The sequence below is a fragment of the Podarcis bocagei genome (genome assembly GCF_964188305.1).
Source record: "Podarcis bocagei genome assembly, chromosome: 2".
Taxonomy (NCBI): Eukaryota; Metazoa; Chordata; class Lepidosauria; order Squamata; family Lacertidae; genus Podarcis; species Podarcis bocagei.
The window spans coordinates 77,287,849-77,302,638 of NC_138126.1; the positions used below are offsets into that span (position 1 = coordinate 77,287,849).

Here is a 14,790-nt window from a genome sequence, read left to right on the forward strand (position 1 = left end):
ATTAGCTAAAGTGGTGCTTCAGGTTAAGAACAGTTTCAGGTTAAGAACGGACCTCCGGAACTAATTAAGTACTTAACCCGAGGTACCACTGTACTGTAGGTGAGCCGTCCTGGAAGGAGGACAGTTCTGAAATGACTTTTAACTAGAAGAATATACTTGCTTATTATCTTACTGAGATAACTATGAATTCTTGGCTATGGAGTTAAACCACCTTTCCCATTGTTTTCAATGGGCATGCTGGGTTGCAAAACTGAGAAGAGGCCAGCCCAGAGAGCAACAGGCAAATGTGATTTCATAGCCATTGGCACTGGGTTGGGGAGCCTTTGGCTGGGGCTGGTGGACATTGTAGCTGCACAACTTCTGGAAGGCTGCTGTTCAAGAGGAATCTGTTCAAGAGGTGGAAGTTGAAGTTCTAAACTGGGAGTGCAATTGCTACTTGCAGATTAGTGTGTGTGTGTGTGTGTGTGTGTGTGTGTGTGTGTGTGTACGTGTACACCAACTGATTTTCCTTCAAGTCCCAGGTCCCAGGGTATAGTATGAAGGTGTAAATACCCACCACCTTGCTGATCTGGTTCTGGTCAGAGCCTGGTATGCCATGTTGAGAGTTCCCTGATGGAGGAAGTGAGTGATGCAAATGTCAGGAAGTAAAACAAATAACCCAGCAATGGTTCTAGGGAAATTCCCTATTTTCTTCCAAAAGTTCACATTTAAATATTTTAGCAAAACTTGCTGGAGTGAGAGATCACTGGTCTTGCAAATCTTTTCTTTAATGTTCATAACACTTGATAATACTCAAAAACATTTTGTAAAAATAGATATCCATTAATTTTGTTATTGTCTTTCAGGGTATTCTCTCTCCCTACCCCCACAAACCCCCAATACATCCGTGAAGAAGTCATCTTTTTCTATCTTTTGATGAAAATGCTGAATAATTGCGCATTTAAGAAAATAAATTTCAGCTGACCAATCAATTTCACTGTAGGAAACTTGGTTTTCTGCTGGGGTGCGTGCAACTCCCTAAGTGCCGTGGCTGATAAAATGATGCAGAAGTATTCTCTGGTGCTAAGGCCCAATTTGTGTCCTTGCTATGACCCCCCCTTCTGTTTCTTCTCTCTAATTCCTGTTTAAAGCATTGGAAGTTGTAGGGGCGGGTGCTTAAAAACACAGTGATGCAGCAATTACTTCAGAATGTGTTGAAACTCAGACATTGCAGAAGTACCCTTTTCTAACTTTTACTGTAAATGAAAAAGGGGAGTTCCCTTTCATGATTCTGTCGAAAAATGCATGTTGTGTTTTGCAGAACAGCCCTTAAAAAAAGAGACACACACAAAGAAACCAAAGAACTACCATCACCTGAATCATAATTAAAGTAGACGAGTTGTTAGGTCTAGCTTCTTGTCACTTTTGCACCTTCTTCGAAAGGGCCCTCAAAGCTTCCCCTCTCCTCCCTTCTTCATCTGAACTCCCGCATGCTGCAACATGTGAGATCTCTCACTCATACATTTAAGCCAGGGAGTTCTGCATCCATTCCGTAAAAGCAAGGTGGTCTGTGACAGGTCCATGTGACAAGTTTAGCACTGTGTGGATATTAGCCTGCGCTTTGCCAAACTTAAATGTGTGCCAAACTTAATTATATGTAGAGGCATTCCTGTTGGCTAGCCTCCGATTGTGAACTGCCTTTCCCTTGGAGACATGTCAGAAGCAAATCTGTAATGATCTCGTAAAGTCTTGTTTTATCTAGCTTTGACCAGTCAGGATTGTGCAAGCATTTTGGGGGGTGTGGGTGGGTGTTTTATATCCTGTTTCATTTGTGTTTCTGCATGGAAATCCCTCCACAGCTCTGGTTAAGGGTCTCTTGAATAACTTTATAATTGAGTTCTTCCATTCATTAAGGAAAAACTGCTTCTTTTCATGAAAACCAGATGAATAATGGAAAATATTAATGAGGATAAAAAAATATTATTTTGGGGGGGGGACCTCTCTAAGTGTGCAGTCTGAGGCCTGAAATGACACTGGTCTTAATTTTATTTCCATGTGTTTGTAAAAATATAAATGTAAAGTATTGCACTTGGGCAAAAAAAATGAGAGGCACAAATACAAGATGGGTGACACCTGGCTTGAGAGCAGTACATGTGAAAAGGATCTAGGAGTCTTGGTTGACCACAAACTTGACATGAGCCAACAGTGTGACGCGGCAGCTAAAAAAGCCAATGCAATTCTGGGCTGCATCAATAGGAGTATAGCATCTAGATCAAGGGAAGTAATAGTGCCACTGTATTCTGCTGTGGTCAGACCTCACCTGGAGTACTGTGTCCAATTCTGGGCACCACAGTTCAAGAAGGACACTGACAAACTGGAACGTGTCCAGAGGAGGGCAACCAAAATGGTCAAAGGACTGGAAACGATGCCTTATGAGGAACGGCTAAGGGAGCTGGGCATGTTTAGCCTGGAGAAGAGGAGGTTAAGGGGTGATATGATAGCCATGTTCAAATATAGAAAAGGATGTCACATAGAGGAGGGAGAAAGGTTGGTTTCTGCTGCTCCAGAGAATTGGACACGGAGCAATGGATTCAAACTACAAGAAAGAAGATTCCACCTAAACATTAGGAAGAACTTCCTGACAGTAAGAGCTGTTCGACAGTGGAATTTGCTGCCAAGGAGTGTGGTGGAGTCTCCTACTTTGGAGGTCTTTAAGCAGAGGCTTGACAACCATATGTCAGGAGTGCTCTGATGGTGTTTCCTGCTTGGCAGGGGGCTGGACTCGATGGCCCTTGTGGTTTCTTCCAACTCTATGATTCTATGAAAAATCACTTTCAAGGAAACAGAGATTCTAAGAAAGTAACTACTATGTAAAATATGTGTGTTGGTATGTTTTACAGAATATTTAGAAGCCACTAAATCTCAGATTCTTGGGATGAACAAATTAACCTTCCTTTCATTTTTATTGTGGGTCAAAACATACAGGAACCTGTCTCGCTTTGTGAGCCATTAGTCGTTTTCTGAAGTTTTTGCCCCCATCTTTTCCCCAAGTCATTACTGCCCTTCCTTGACTGATCACTTTATCCCTCCTTCCTGCAATCCTTCCACTGCATTGACATATTCCTGGGAACAGTGAGCCCACTGGGAATCACACTGTGTGTTGGTTGTGAGAGAGGGAGGGGGAGAGAGATATGATGATGATGATGATGATGACAATGTCATGCAACTACCAGCATGTTTTGCAGTGTGTTGATGTCACAAAGCAAATTCCCAAGCAAATTAAAAGTAAGAATTGTGCTTCCTGTCCTCGCCCTGAATGAATGAACATTTTTGTCCCTTGGTGCAGCCCAAATTATTACATGGATAGAAGGACTGCAAATTGCCACTGAAAGATTTTGCAAACCCCCACCCCCACCCTTAAGATCAGTCACTGGGGTGATTGCATCTGTGTGTGTTCTGCCCACAAGCAGACTTTGCACACATGTTTAAATAGCATTGCATCTTTCTTTCTTTTTCTAAATTGAGAAAATCTGAAACACTGAATTAAAGGAAATTAAATACTAGGCCAATCTGGAAATTGGGGAGTGTTAGAATTGTCAGTTGTGTGCCCATGTTAATGATTGGTGTAGCAGATTGCCATCTAGTGGCAAAGTAAGAGAATTCCCATACTGCTTCGAATAGATGGAATGAATTGAAAGTGCCACATTAGGCTGAGTTCCAAAATGCTACTGCAATTCTGCCCATGCCTCCCAAGTTTGGTGCAGTATATTATTGCGATATTTATTAAGCATAATACCCACCCCATTTTTCCTGTGCCCTGTATTTTTTAAAAATACATTTTAAGCCTAATGGCAGAATCTGTGTTGCTTTTATTGACTTGTAAATGGCTTATAATGAAGCATTTATTTATGAGTATAAGTGTTTTGGATAAATAAAAATGAGTAAAGCAATTGTTTAAATGTTTCTGTTGGGTATTTTGGATCATTTTGCGCATAGACTAAACCTGGTTGCTTAAGAGTCTTTCTCAACCAGGTATGCAAATTACATTTAAAAAAACACACACACTTAACTACAATGCCTGGTTGAACAGATAAGGCTTGCTTCCACATAAACAACTGATAGAGCTCACTTCCAGTAATAAAATTGCACTCCAAATTTGTTTCCTCCTGCCCCATCAGAGTACTGAAGAGCATCTCACTGGTGTTCAGTGGCTTTGTTTTTGAATATGTTTTTGGGGGAATACTGAAATCTGACCACACTGTGTTCTCTTGAGGTTTCTCTGAACTGCACTTGTTGAGAATGTTGTTTCCCCCTTCTAATAGTGACTGTTTAATCCCTAAATTCTGCTGAGTCTTGGTTGCTGCCTGCTCATGTTTTTTTGTTTTTAAAGGAGTTTATTGAGCTCCACTTTGTGTGTTTGGCAGTTTACACTAGTCTCTTTCCATTCCTCCCTTTTCTGGTGGAATGTGGCACTTGGATTCCTTCCAGGAGCCAACAAGATTGAATGATGCTGTAGTAAATCCATTTTGAATGGGAATTCACAACACATAATATAGCCAAACCACCACTCTAGCTTATGGATGTGTGTGCATAGAAGACTAAAGTGTAGCAGAATACTCTGCAAACAAACTCGGTGGCATGAGGTCAGCATGCATCTTACAGAAAAGGAAACGACTCTGTGTGTAATTAACATTTGCTTCCTTATTATAAATGGAATGACAGAAAGCTGGCATAGCTTCTGAGTAGACAGGTTAACCTCTGAATCCTAGTGAGCCCTTCCATTTCGGAGAGGGTTTAGTTCTTTTATATGCACAACATAGAAGTGGGTCTTGCTTGCAAAACAAAACCTTTTGGAAGGCTTGGGGATTATCTGATTTGGTTTATTAAGTGGATTATCTTGTTCCACTCAAATTAGGCTTGCTGGATAACATCTGGTAGCAACTGAAGAGCTAGTGGGTTTTTTTTGGTTTTTGTTTTAAAAAATGTGACTTAATTGAATTTATTGAAAGGTGGTACTTAATTCTTTTACACAGTTTCATATGGCCTTCCATGACATGCAATCACAGGTCCACTCTTCGCTCTTAAGGGTTGCTGTTTCCTTTGCTGTTTTCCATATCAATGGAAGGGTCATTTTGAAGTTGCAGCACTGGTCCCATATCTTATTTTATAAGCATGTGAGTGTAACTCCTGTTCTGATCTTTGGAAATAGAGTGACTAAAAAGAAAAAGAAACACATCTTAGATAATTTTTTTTTTTAAAAAAAGATACACATTTGTGCTATATTTGTGTGTATAGAGGGACATTTGGAAATAATTCCTGTATTGTATTTCTGTTACACCTTACCGTAGTTGGAGAAGACTGGCCTGTGTGCCTCTCTGCTCAGTCTGCAACCCAGGTGCTAACTGTGGACGGGCAATTTCAAGGCCCCTGCTGCCCCTTCTTATGGTTCTTTGTCCCTTGCACAGCCCTTCAAACAGTGTTAAAAACTCAGATATATATATTAAAAAGGTAAAGGACCCTTGAAAGTTAAGTCCACTCGCAGACGACTCTGGGGTTGTGGCGCTCATCTTGCTTTACAGGCCGAGAGAGCTGGCGTTTGTCTGCAGACAGTTTTTCCGGGTCATGGCCAGCATGACTAAGCCGATTCTGGTGCAACAGAACACCGAAACCAGAGCAGCGCATGGAAACGGCGTTTACCTTCCCGCCGGAGTCGTACCTATTTATCTACTTGCACTTTTTGGTGTGCTTTCAAATTGCTAGGTTGGCAGGATCTGGGACCGAGCAACGGGAGCTCACCCTGTTGCGGGGATTCGAACCACTGACCTTCTGATTGGCAAGCCCAAGAGGCTCAGTGGTTTAGACCAGTGTTTCCCAACCGGTGTTCCGCGGCACAGTAGTGTGCCGCCGGACGTCGCCTGGTGTGCCGTGGGAGGGAGGCGGGCGAGTCGGGCTAATCCTCCGACGAGCTCCACCTCCAGACCCATTGCTCAAATCCTTTAACCCAGGAAGGCAGGAGGGCGGGGAGGGGGGGGAGAAAGAGAAAAAAGAAAGGGTGGAAAAAAAGAAGGGGAAGAGAAAATATTTTTTTAAAAAAAAGGAAAGAGAGGGAAAAAGCGAGGGATGGAGGAAGGGGAAGGGGGAAGAAGATGGGGGGTCTTTGTGTATAAACAGAAGGGGAGGACAATGAAGAGGGGCGGGGCTTGGCAGGCAGCAGATAACTGGGGAGGGGGGCGCGGCTGGCAGCGGCTCAAGGCAGGAAGGGAGGAGCTGCCTTGCGGAGAGTCTTGGGCTGCAGAGATTTCCCGTTCAGGAGCGCGGGAGGCCACGCCGTGGATGGGAATCTCCTCCTCTTCCTCCTCCTCCTCCAGGAGAGCGGGTGGTCCGCCCCACCGAGTCGTGCCTGCTCAAGCGTGGGAGCCTATAGTTAGAGCTCAGCTCCTTTTCTTGCCTTCCCCGCCCCCCCGGAGCACATTTTCCTCGCCCCCCCCAACCCCCGCATGTAGAATAGAAGCCCTCCAGCCTCCACGGTGCACAAACTCTGTCCTCTGCAACGAAGCGCTTTGTTGCATATCTTTGGTGAGGTTTTTAGGCAGTCTTGGTGCACCTTAAATCAGCGCTAATTGCGCCTGGACGCAGTATTTACTTCCGAGTAGGCCCCCTTCTCCCCCCCCCCCCGTAGCACCTGACGTTGCTATTCGTATCATCAGGTTTGTTTGTTGATAATTTAATTGTTTTAAAAGCATCATGCTAAAGAGCTCTCTCCCACCCCCAGACCCTTGGGCAAAACAGAAACACACACATACACAAACACAGAGATTGAGCCCTGCAGGTTTTATGAAATGAATGGATTCTGAATGCCTGTTTCAGTGGCTTGTCCGCCTTAGGCTGCTGGGCCAGACACCTGTTACACGGTGCAGTCCGTAAGCTGTGAGCGCTGCTACCTGCCGCCGAGACCACTTAACGACAGTCTTGAAAGACCTACATTGGCTCCCAGTACCTTTCCGAGCACAATTCAAAGTGTTGGTGCTGACCTTTAAAGCCCTAAGCGGTTTCGGTCCAGTATACCTGAAGTAGCGTCTCCGCCACCATCGTTCAGCCCAGACACTGAGATCCAGTGCCAAGGGCCTTCTGGCAATTCCCTCACTGTGAAAAGTGAGGTTACAGGGAACCAGGCAGAGGGCCTTCTCGGTAGTGGCGCCCGCCCTGTGGAATGCCCTCCCATCAGACATCAAAGAGATAAACCAGTGTTTCCCAACCGGTGCGAGACGTTGCCTGGTGTGCCGTGGGAGGGAGGCGGGCGAGTCGGGCGGCGAGAGGCGGGGCGGCGGCGGCGAGGAGAGGCCGCCCAGCGCGGGGCTCTCGCCGTCTGGCTGCCTGTGTGGCGCTGACGTCACGGGGCTGTAACGTGCCCCACATAGGCACACGCGGGGCGGCGAGCGAGCTCCCTCCCACATCCCATCGCCGCTCGCTTCGGCCGGCCTACTGGGCTGTCGCAGGCGGAAGGCCTGCGCATGCGCGAGGTTTTCGCGCCTTCGGGATTCCCTTCACGCCTTCCTCCTCCCGGGTCCTTGAGAGCGCGGGAAGCGGCAGTGCGAGACCGGCGTTGAGCCTGGTAGGTATTGCGCTTGCCAAGGCAGTCATTTGGGAAATGAAAACTTGCAAAGCAAGCAACCAGTTCAATCTGAAGTACGTGTATGCTTAATATCCTGTATCTAATATCCTCCCCCACACTTGATGCCATTTTCATCTACACATGCAGCAGAGTAAGTTGACCCAGAATAGTACCAATTCAGATGGCAGATGGGAGAATGACAGTGCTGAATGCTTTCCCATGTAGAACAGTCCCTGCAAATAAAAACCTAGCATATTTGGAAGAGGGATGCTAGCCTAACCATTGCCTTCTATGCTGTTACTATTTTTTTATTTTTTTTTACATAAGTAAAAAGTGACCTTTCCCCATCTGGCATGGTGGTGTGCCTCGAGATTTTTTTCATGAAACAAGTGTGCCTTTGCCCAAAAAAGGTTGGGAAACACTGGTTTAGACCACAGCGCCACCCACGTCCATATATATATATAAAGGTAAAGGTACCCCTGCCCGTACGGGCCAGTTGTGTCCGACTCTAGGGTTGTGCGCCCATCTCACGTAAGAGGCCGGGGGCCAGCGCTGTCCGGAGACACTTCCGGGTCACGTGGCCAGCGTGACGAAGCTGCTCTGGCGAGCCAGACCAGCGCAGCACACGGAAACGCCGTTTACCTTCCTGCTATAAAGCGGTACCTATTTATCTACTTGCACTTAGGGGTGCTTTCGAACTGCTAGGTGGGCAGGAGCTGGGACCGAAAGACGGGAGCTCACCCCGCCGCGGGGATTCAAACCGCCGACCATGCGATCGGCAAGCCCTAGGAGCTGAGGTTTTACCCACAGCGCCACCCGCGTCCACACACACACACACACACACACACACACACACACATATATAAAAGCTGGGTGCCAAATGGCACCTTAAACTACAGTTGCCACAACAGAATGCCTATTCGACAGGGGGTTGGACTAGACTGACCCTTGGGGAGACCTTCCAGCACTACAATTCTACACTTCTATGATCTCAGCTACATTGCTTGACTAGAGCCTGTCCTTAAAAAAAATCCACTTGGCCCAGTATGCAAGAAGGAGAAACACGCATGGTGGAAATGGAAATGGTATTCACTATGGACTAAGGCAGAGTTTTTTTAAACTGTGGCTTGTTGGTTCCATTTGGGTGGGTTGTGGAAAGGCTGCAACACAGTCAAATATATCTGTGCTGAGCTCTGCACTTACTTTCCTTGATGTGATGATGGGAGGATTGTACGCAAGTCCTGGCTCGATGGAAATGTCAGCTGCCAACCTGGCGTCCAGAAATCTCCATGTAGTTGCAATTGGACCTATTCCAGTAGCAAAACGCACCCGGGGCCGGGGGGGGATTTCAAACACTGGTTAGGAGACCCCTGTTTGCCTCACAAAATTACAATTCTCTGAGTTCTCTGGAAATAGGGATTGATTGTTAAACCACCCTGGGAATTGTAGCTCTGCAAGGGGAACTGGGATGTCCTAACAACTCTCAACATCCTTAACAAACTACAGTTCCCAGGATTCTTTGTGGGGTAGCTATGACTGTAAGATTACTGTTCTAAATGTATTGTGCAGATGGATGCCGCATCTGCATCCTGAATTCAGCTTTCTGCAATGCACTGAAAGCCTCTAGGGTCTTTGTCCTAAGAAATCAAAGTGTCAGTGTTTTTTGATATCTGGGCTATTAAATTCTTCACAACCATGGTATATATAAGGAAGGTTGATGTGTGTGTGGTGAGGGGGGATGAGGGCAAGCATTTGTGCAGGGGATGAAGGCTGGAGTGATCTGTCTTTTTTCTGAAGGTGTCTGGTGTGTGTTTTGTGCCTGCCACTAAAGTCTTCCTTTCCCAGAAGCCTTTCTGAGAATGGTGTGACATTTCAATATTGGTATCAAAGGAACATTCCTGTCCTTATCAGACTGGGGTCACGTAGAACGCGCGAACTATTTTATTTGCATTGTTGAAAATAACGCTATAGTGGTATTTTGGGGGGTGGGGGTGGGATGAAATGCAGCAAGCAACCTGGATGGATAAGGCAAGGTAGAATAATTATTTTAAGTAATTAAAGGCAATTATGTTTGCCCTGGGTACTCACAATGTTGACCCCTTTTACACTGTTCCCCATGCCGGTATTTCTCTTCTTGAGAAGGGCAGTGTTGGGTTATTTCCTATATCATAACAGCAGAGATTGTAAGCTACAACTGTTGCAGCTGTTGCATCTCTATGGAAAATGGAAAAGTTTGTAATTATTACCCAATCTGTTTCAAAGTTTTAGTTTTTAGATATAAATTATTCTCTTTTAAGACCCTAGTAATATACTTATATTAAATCCAGATTTCCTTTAGAATTTTTTTTTTTAAAAAAAAATTGATACAGGGACTTCTCATTATTGAAAAATTGAGCTAATATATTTATTTTTTAAATTAAAATGTAATTTGCTTTTTACTCACCTTGATACGATATTAGTATAGTAATAGGAAAATTAGCATTAGCAACCTGCCCTCTCCAGTTTGGAACAAGGCAATTTTGGAATGAGTGCTAGTGACTTAAACAGCTGGTGCTTATTTGCCTCTTTAGAACATTTTTAAATCCTGCTCTTGTTCCAATATTTATTTTTGAGCAAGGCTGCTTAGATTTAAGCAGGAATTCCATCCTAGTGCATGGTTACATATGTCAAATGGTAGAATATTTTTAAAAGCCTTGCAGTTCTTGAGTAGTGTGGCACTGTACATAAATCAAGCTTTAGTAGTAAGACATTGCTACATCCCCAATTATACGTGGGGTCTAGTTTGCGGCTTATTTATGTGCCAATATAATTCCCTTCAGAGGTTTTTTTAAGGTGAGGAGAAGCCCTGTGTGCTTTCAAACTGAGCATAATTGAGCTGAAGGAGATTAATCTAAAATCGTCAGGAAGTTAGATTCTTGTATCCTGCATCTTATTACCTAATATGGATGCATGATTTTTCCTCTCTTCTCTTTGTGTGTGTTAGATCTGTCTTCAGCAAAGCGGAAGTTTGCAGATTCTTTGAACGATTTCAAATTTCGATGTATAGGAGATGCAGAAACAGATGATGAAATATGCATAGGTAAGTGTGGGCAGGCTTCAGAAGCCGCTGGAGCATTTGGTACAAGTTGGCTAATTCAGTTGCTTTAGCAGGAGGAACCCCCATATGTGTAAAATGCCACACACAGTAGACCAGCAAATAATGAGTCTGTAAATGATTAGTCATCACTTTTTCAGCTGGTTAACAGAAGTTGTCCAAAAGTGATGCTTTAGGTATGAAAGCACAGGTTCCTTTTAGTTTAGCTTCTTAGGTCCGTGAGGGAATAGACGTTGAATATAAGTTCCCCATCTGAAAGTGCAGGCTGTAATATTCTGTGGGAAGTTGTGCACCTATCAGACAAAACAAAGTAAATAAATGAAGAATGGAATGACGTTTACCTGCTGCCTAAACCAGAATTAGCTCCCTTAGTTATGATTTCAGGAAGCTGCAGGCAATATTTTTTAGCCTGCTTTATTCCAGAATATTACGGAGTAGTTACACTAAAGGGACGAATGATATGTAATTAAAATAGGTGAATACTGCACATGTGTGCTCAACCGTGTGTGTCAAATGACTTTTTGAATCAAGCATTATTGTACTGTTTTTGGAAGATAAAAATAAGGGAGCAACTTGGCAAGACAGCAGGTAAGCCATGTTTGGTTCTCCAACAGTTTTGTTTTTATAAAGAGCAAACGTAGTTGGCTAGGGGCCCTGATTCAACACTGGGCAGAAAACCACTTTCCTTCAACCCCCTTTCTCATTCTATTCCCCATCCTCCAAAGGATCTGGAGGTATACAGGTAGTGTGTTGATATTTGGATTGGAAAAAATGACAAGCCGACCTATTCAAGTAGGATTTCTATTATTAATTCTTCCAGGGGCCATTTTGGGATGGGTTGCTCTTCATTTTTCTGCTAGAAAACATTCAGCCCCACACTGTTACAGTTGTTCCACCAGCACAAGTGTTTCTGCTTGCTGGGTGGAACAGAAACCTTCCTCGTTTACATTTTAATGTGCATGTGCCTTACAAAAATTGAAATGTGTGGTAGCATATATTGAAAACAGTCCTTCTTTGTAACCAAACTTATGTTTTTCTATCTCTCCCCCCCCCCACAGCAAAATCCCTGCAAGAGTTTGCTGCTGTTCTTAGGAATTTAGAAGATGAGCGCATGCGCATGGTATGGACTTTGTGTATGCAAAATAATGTGAGGAAAATCGATGATGAGCTTTTGGGAGTTATAGCAGTGGAAGTGGGGAAGGAACAATCCTTGGCAAAAGTTAGAGTCTGGTCTAGGTGAAATAGCAGCCATGTAATATTTTGTTTTGAGCAGAGTGTCTCCTTGGCATAAGTGATTTAGGGTCTGTAAGTGTGCTATATTTAGAAGCCAAGGTGGTGCATTTTGCTGAGGAACCTGTGGCCTTCCAGATGCTGTTGGATTCCAGTTCCCATCGGCTCCCACCAGCCTGGTCTGGGATGATGGGAGCTGCACTACAGCAACATCTGAAGGGCCACAGAATCCTCACCCCCTGGCATACATTGTGCAGTGTCAAGGCTTTGATATATCTGCTGGCCATGGGAAGAAGACTGTGAAGAATTTCTGTGCCGCTCTTGCCTGCTTTGGCCAATGGCCATGGTATAGCTCAACAGCCAGAATTGTCAGCTTTTGTTCCTCAAAGAATAGCAATATTCATCCCTTTGGGAGTAAGTCTTGGCAGCATAACAGGGAGGGCAAGCCACGATGAACTGCCTGCCACTGAATCCAGTTGGTCTGGCACTCAGAGAACAAAGACCCAATTATCCAGTACAGCTTGTTTATACATTTTTGCTCTCGCTTGGAGTAAAGTTTCCCTGATAGCATTGAATGTAGAAGTTGTTGTAGAGATGGGCCAAATGTGCTGAGTGTGTCCACATTTTCCATCCTCACAGATACTTCCAATAACTCAGCAACAGACAGATGCCACCGTCACCCACACACATGTATGCCTGTGGTAGCTGCACACTTTCTCTTTCTTCGAGAGCTAGATCCCAGTTCTCTTGCTACTGTTTCCAAACACCTGTTGATCAGCTCAGCAGAAACACATGTACGCAGTTAGAAAAGAAAAGCACAATATAAATTGTGGTAAGGTAGAAGAGCTAAAATTCACACTAGCAGGGGGGAGAATCTCAGCCCAGAAGCTTGGCAAAAAAAGAGAGGTGCTAACAGAACGACTATGGAGGGGGCCAATGATATCTTCACATACGGAGTCCAGTAAGCTGGGCACTGCAACCAAGAAGGCCCAGTTCTGTGAGTATATTGGGATAGTAAATGCCCACATGTATGGACACGCATGGATGTTAAACTGTATAGACTGCTGAGATAAATTTTGAAGGGGAAAACTGAATTCTCAGCAAGATTCATCAGTCATGTTGACAAGCCCTGAGTCATTACCTCAGTTACTGCCCCATTTTGGAAATTTAGAACTCTCTCTCTCTCTCTCTCTCTCTCTCTCTCTCTGTGTGTGTGTGTGTATTGTTTCAGGATCTAATATTTACCCTAACTGTTGTGCGACTTCATCACTCCATCTTGTTATTGTTGTCTGAGTGTTCAAAGTTTATGTTGTTGTAAACTGTTTAGAAGCTTCAAGCAAGCGGCATATAATTTTTTTGTTAAACAAATAAATGTTTCAAACTAAGAAAAAACTGCATCACAGAACAATATATTGAATAGGGTTGAGCTATTCAAACTGTTGAATGCCACAACTTCCTTCTGTTTTATAAGGGCCTAGGTGAACTGGGCTGTAATCCTATGCCAATTAGCCTGGGTGTTAGTCTTATTGAACTCAGTGGGGCTGCTGAATCAACACATAGTATCACACTCTCAGGCATATTGTACTGCTTGTGAATTGTTCCTGCTTGAAGTATTTACATGTAAATGCCAGTTATTTTTATGTCATCATCCTTAATTATATGCTCTGCAAATTTCTGAGTCATACAAGTTTCTCAGGAGGGAAGAATATCCTATATTCAAACAGAATTCTAGTAATTGAGCACAGGAGTTAGGAAGCATTTATCAGAATGAAGGAATCTGAATGTTTTTTCTTTACTGTCATCAGATTGAGAATGCTGGTGAGGTCTTAATCACACCTCTGGAGAAATTTCGTAAGGAGCAAATTGGTGCTGCTAAGGTAGGTAGATAAGTGGCGAATGATAATCTTGAAACCCTTTGTCTATGCTGGAGGTTTGAAAGTCACAACAGATGTATTATGTTGGGATTTTGAAAAATGTATGAATCCCTCGATTATAGTATTTTGCTGCATCCTATAATGTCCAGCATAACCTTTGTCTTGTTTAACAGCAGCAGCCTACGCCTTTTATATAAGGTATATAAGGTATATGTTATTTATTTACGCTTAAAATATATATATTTCAAGGCTACTGTACAGGGTAGTGCCCACCGAAGACACCTTACCACAATGACAATTTACAGAATATCAATAATAAAACCATAAAACTGTCAAATTGCCCCCTCCCCTGAAAAGCAGTCAGTAAAGATACATCAAAAGCAAGCCACAACTTCTGTTGTCTATGTTCTGGTACAACTCTAGGTTAGATTACTGCAACATGTTATATGAAGGGCTGGCCTTGAAGACAGTTTGCAGCTGGTACAGAATTAAGTGGCCAGGTTGCTCACCAGGGCAAGATGGCCTGACTGCACTGGCTGCCAATTAGTTTCTCGTCCCAATTCAAAGTGCTGTTTTTGACCTATAAAGCCTTAAATGACCCAGGACTGGAATACCTCAAGGACCGCCTCTCCCTATATGAACTGATCCAGACCCTGCAATCTGAGGCCCTTCTTCGTGTGCCGCCTACATGAGAGGTCAGGAGGTTGGCAGCAGAAGAATAGGCCTTTTCTGTGGTGGCTCCCCGTTTGTGGAATGGTGTCCCCAGAGAGGTTCATCTGGCACCTGCATTATGTATCTTTAGGTGCCAGGCATTAAGGTTTTCTATCACTGGTCCTTTGGCTGATTAACATGTTATGGGTTTGGGGGAGGTTATTGGTTTGTTTTTGTTTTATTATGTATTTTGTGTTCTCATTTTGTATTTTTATGTTGTGATCTGCCCTGTGATCTTTGGATGAAGAATGGTATACTAATACTACTACTACTACTAATAAATAATAATA

The 14,790-nt window shown here is 43.8% G+C and overlaps 1 protein-coding gene across 10 annotated transcripts in view; it reads left to right on the forward strand.

Annotated features, from left to right (window-relative positions):
- Window positions 1-14,790, forward strand: part of ARHGAP26 (Rho GTPase activating protein 26) — a 205,136-nt gene that overhangs the window by 47,410 nt on the left and 142,936 nt on the right. For all 10 annotated transcript variants that reach the window (XM_081179627.1, XM_081179621.1, XM_081179626.1 and 7 more), the window contains exons 2-4: window positions 10,575-10,670; window positions 11,744-11,805; window positions 13,721-13,792. In XM_081179627.1, coding sequence (XP_081035753.1) covers window positions 10,575-10,670; window positions 11,744-11,805; window positions 13,721-13,792 — 230 coding nt within the window. The remainder of the gene's footprint in view (window positions 1-10,574; window positions 10,671-11,743; window positions 11,806-13,720; window positions 13,793-14,790) is intronic.